This window comes from Eimeria acervulina, genomic scaffold (assembly GCF_000499425.1).
Source record: "Eimeria acervulina Houghton genomic scaffold, Eah_scaff907, whole genome shotgun sequence".
NCBI classification, from domain to species: domain Eukaryota; phylum Apicomplexa; class Conoidasida; order Eucoccidiorida; family Eimeriidae; genus Eimeria; species Eimeria acervulina.
Window position 1 is genome coordinate 5,101 of NW_013549524.1, and position 3,256 is coordinate 8,356.

The 3,256-nt window shown below is 52.3% G+C and overlaps 2 protein-coding genes across 2 annotated transcripts in view; one reads left to right on the forward strand and one right to left on the reverse strand.

Annotated features, from left to right (window-relative positions):
* Positions 1–859, reverse strand: part of EAH_00051830 (hydrolase, alpha/beta fold family domain containing protein, putative) — a gene marked incomplete at both ends in the record, with an annotated part of 5,653 nt that extends 4,794 nt beyond the window's left edge. Inside the window, one exon of the mRNA XM_013394111.1 lies at positions 845–859. Within this exon, the coding sequence (XP_013249565.1) occupies positions 845–859 (15 nt within the window). The remainder of the gene's footprint in view (positions 1–844) is intronic.
* Positions 860–1,024: 165 nt separating this feature from the next.
* Positions 1,025–3,256, forward strand: EAH_00051840 (hypothetical protein, conserved; the record flags this gene model as incomplete). Its single annotated transcript, XM_013394112.1, has 1 exon — positions 1,025–3,256. The coding sequence occupies one exon, from the start codon at positions 1,025–1,027 to the stop codon at positions 3,254–3,256; it is 2,232 nt and encodes a 743-aa protein (XP_013249566.1).

Consider the following 3,256-nt stretch of genomic DNA (forward strand, 5'->3'; position numbering starts at 1 on the left):
TGCTGCTGCTGCTGCAGCTGGTGCCGCCGCTGCTGCAGTTGCAGTTCCTCATCCTCCTTTCCAGGAGCGGCTGCGCAAATCCCACTCGTGGGTCGCCTCATCTGCTGGTTCGTCGCTGTTGAGGCGGCGCACGCATCTGGAGTTCCCTAAGCCCTAAACCCTAGACACCAAACGCTAAACCTAGATCCACGTTCCCGGCGGCTCGCAGCCCCAGAGCTGGCGAGCCTCTGCTGTACTGCTGGTCAGTCAACTTGGGTATTTAGGGAGAGTGACAGAAAAGGAGAGGAAGCCAAGGAAACCGTGTATTCAAGTTTGAGGTGTACATGCAGTTGGTGGCGATGAGGCGGGGCGGGCGTTGCCGCTGATCTCGCGAGGTTTGCGCAAATTACAACCTCTAAAAGAAACGACCATTGTAATTAGTTTTGGAGGTCGTTGTCTGGACTTCCAAGCTTTTAAATTTGCTGCAGTTGAGGTGTATGAGTAGCTCGTGGCGGGTGGTCTAGCGACGGGCCGGACGGAAACCCGAGAAGCACTTTAACTTCTTTCTTTGCTTTGCTTTGGATTTAATTCCGTCTTTTCTTTTGTTTATTCTTTCCTTCGCCTTGTTCTCGCTTTTTGTCCAAACAGCCGCCGCTTCCCATCGCATGCCGCTGCCGCCCGCCGATCAGTGGGCATGACGCCAGGTCGGCAGCGAAAGCTGCAGAATAAAGGGCTATTTTAAATACCAAATCAATGAATGAATGTAGAGTAAATCTATTATTAATGCTTATTTCCTTTCAATTGCGTTGAAAACATAGTTTCCCCCTATAACAGGTTTCCTACCTTCCGCTTATGTACTACCTACCACCTCAACAGACATCGCAGCCGTCGCCTTGCAGCTCTTTGCTGGCGTTCCTTATTCGTTTTTATTTGCCTTCCTACTTCAGTGCAGAGGAGGATTTATCACAATAATCCTTCTGCCCCCTGTATTCAATATCTTTTCCTCCCCAAAGCTTTGTCCCCTGCGGCGCCCAGCCTTTAAACGATGGGGAACGCCGCATCTTCCCCGCTGAAGTCCAGCAGCAGCAGCAGCAGTAGCAGCAGCAGCGAGAAGAACCAAATCAGCAAAGGCATCATCAGCAGCAGAAGCGACAGCAGCAGCAGGTTGCTCCCGGCCCTGGACTGGGAGGTGATATCATCAGACCCTCTATCTCGTTCTGTTGAGCTTCGAGCTGCAAAAGAAGATAAAGCTTGCTACCCTCTAGATGGAAGACCGGAACACGGCCAGTTTATTAACTCTCAGGGTTTAACGCTGCATTACTACATCTGGTACCCCGTCACGAGCAGCAGCAGCAACAGCAGCAACAGCACCAACAGCAGCAGCAGCAAGTGTTGCTGCGTCAAAAAGAAAAGAGAAGATGCGCCAGCAGCATGTCGCCTCTCAGGCACGCCCAACTTTCCCTTCACCAGCAGCAGATCTGCGCAGCAACAGCAGCAGCAGCAGCAGGATGAGCAAGACGTTGTAGAGGAGCTGTGCGTGCACTGCAAGCGCGAAGCAGCAAAGAACAGCAGAGGTGTTGTGCTGCTACTGCATGGGTATCAGTCTCACTCGCGCTTCTCTTGGCTTAGGCGTTATTCTGCTTCTCCTTCAGTTCGTAGAGACCCTCGCATTCACGGATATACACCCCACAGCGCGCTGGACAAACAATTACTACAGCAGCAGCAGCAGCAGAAGGAGCAGCAGCAAGAGCAGCAGAAGCATCAGGAGGAGGAGAAGGATGTAGGAGAGCAGAAGACATCTCAGGAACAGCCGATAGCGGTTAGAGCAGCAGGATCAACAGCAGCAGCAGCAGCAGGAGCAGCAGCAGGCTGCGGTTGCGTGGGGTGTCTAGGCACCCCTCAATACCGCGGCAGTATTGTTGAATCCCTCAACTTGAGTGGTTTTATTGTCTGCTGTCTAGACATGCAAAGCCATGGTCTATCTGAGGGCTGGGGAGGCTGCCGCTGTGCAGTAAGGGAATTAGAGGACTTGGCCCTCGACGCGCTGCAGATGCTGCTCGTACTTAAGAGGAAAATGTTGCTGCTGCGCAGCAGCAGCACCAGCAGCAGCAGCAGCAGGAGTGGCGGCGTAGAAGTACCGGCGCAGCCCACAAAGGAAGAGCAACAGCTGGCAGCAACAAACGAACAGCAAGAGCAAAACGCCAAGGAGAGCAAACAAGACGAGGAAGATGAGAGACAAAACAAACAGAAAGATGAACAAGACGGAGAGGAGGATAAACAAAACGCAAAAGAAGAAGACAAGTTGTGTTTGCTGCCAATTGATTCTTCTTTCCCTTTCTTTATCGTCGGTTCTTCTTTAGGGGGTTGGACGGCCGCGAGGTGTATGGAGACCTCTCAAGATACAGCACTCCTTCTCAATACCTTCCCAGAACTTGCTGCTGCTGTTGCTGCTGCTGCTTCAGGACAGCCTGCTGTTGCTGCTGCTGCAGCAGCGGAAAGCGCAGCAGCAGGAGCAACAGGAGGAGGAGCAACAGGAGGAGCAGCGGAAGGAACACAGGTGTGTGCTGCTTCGGATGCTTGTCGTTTGATTAGAGAGTATTTTTTTCTTCGGGGAGCGGTGTTGTTGTCTCCTATGTTTGATGTTGAGGAAGCAAAGCGCAACGTAAGGTGGACGTACACCAGACCGCTGGTGCAGCAGCTGGCGCGTTGGCTACCGCACATGCAAATCACTCGAAATAAATTAGAAACGAAATTCGAAACAGAAACAGAACATAGAAGAAGAGATCCGCTGTACATACACCACGGCACTCGCGCTAACACGGCGCTCCAGCTTCTGGGGAAGGCAGAGCTGCCTATACACCCCGAGGAGACAGCCAAAATAAACGAAAAGTGCTGCAAATCCCTCCTTGTCGTTCATAATGCTCTAGATGAACAGTGCGGAATTAGAGGCGCTTTGTCTTTCTATAAGGGACTCAGCGGAGTAATAGACAAAACTCTAATTGCTGTAAATGCAGTTCCTCCCTCAAGCAGCAACGCACAAGCAGAACCAGCAGCAGGAGCATCAGCAGCAGCAGCAGCAGCAGCAGAGGCGGACATGGCGAGAAGTGAGGAGGAGTTCAGACAAAAAGTGCCGCTGGAGCTGCAGCAAGAACTGCAGCAGCAGCACGCCGACTTGTCGCTCAATGGGCTGGACGTACACCACAGCTTCGCAAGCGAAACAGACGGAGACCTCATTTTAGCCAAAGTTGTTCAGTGGATAGACGCTCGCGCACCCTAA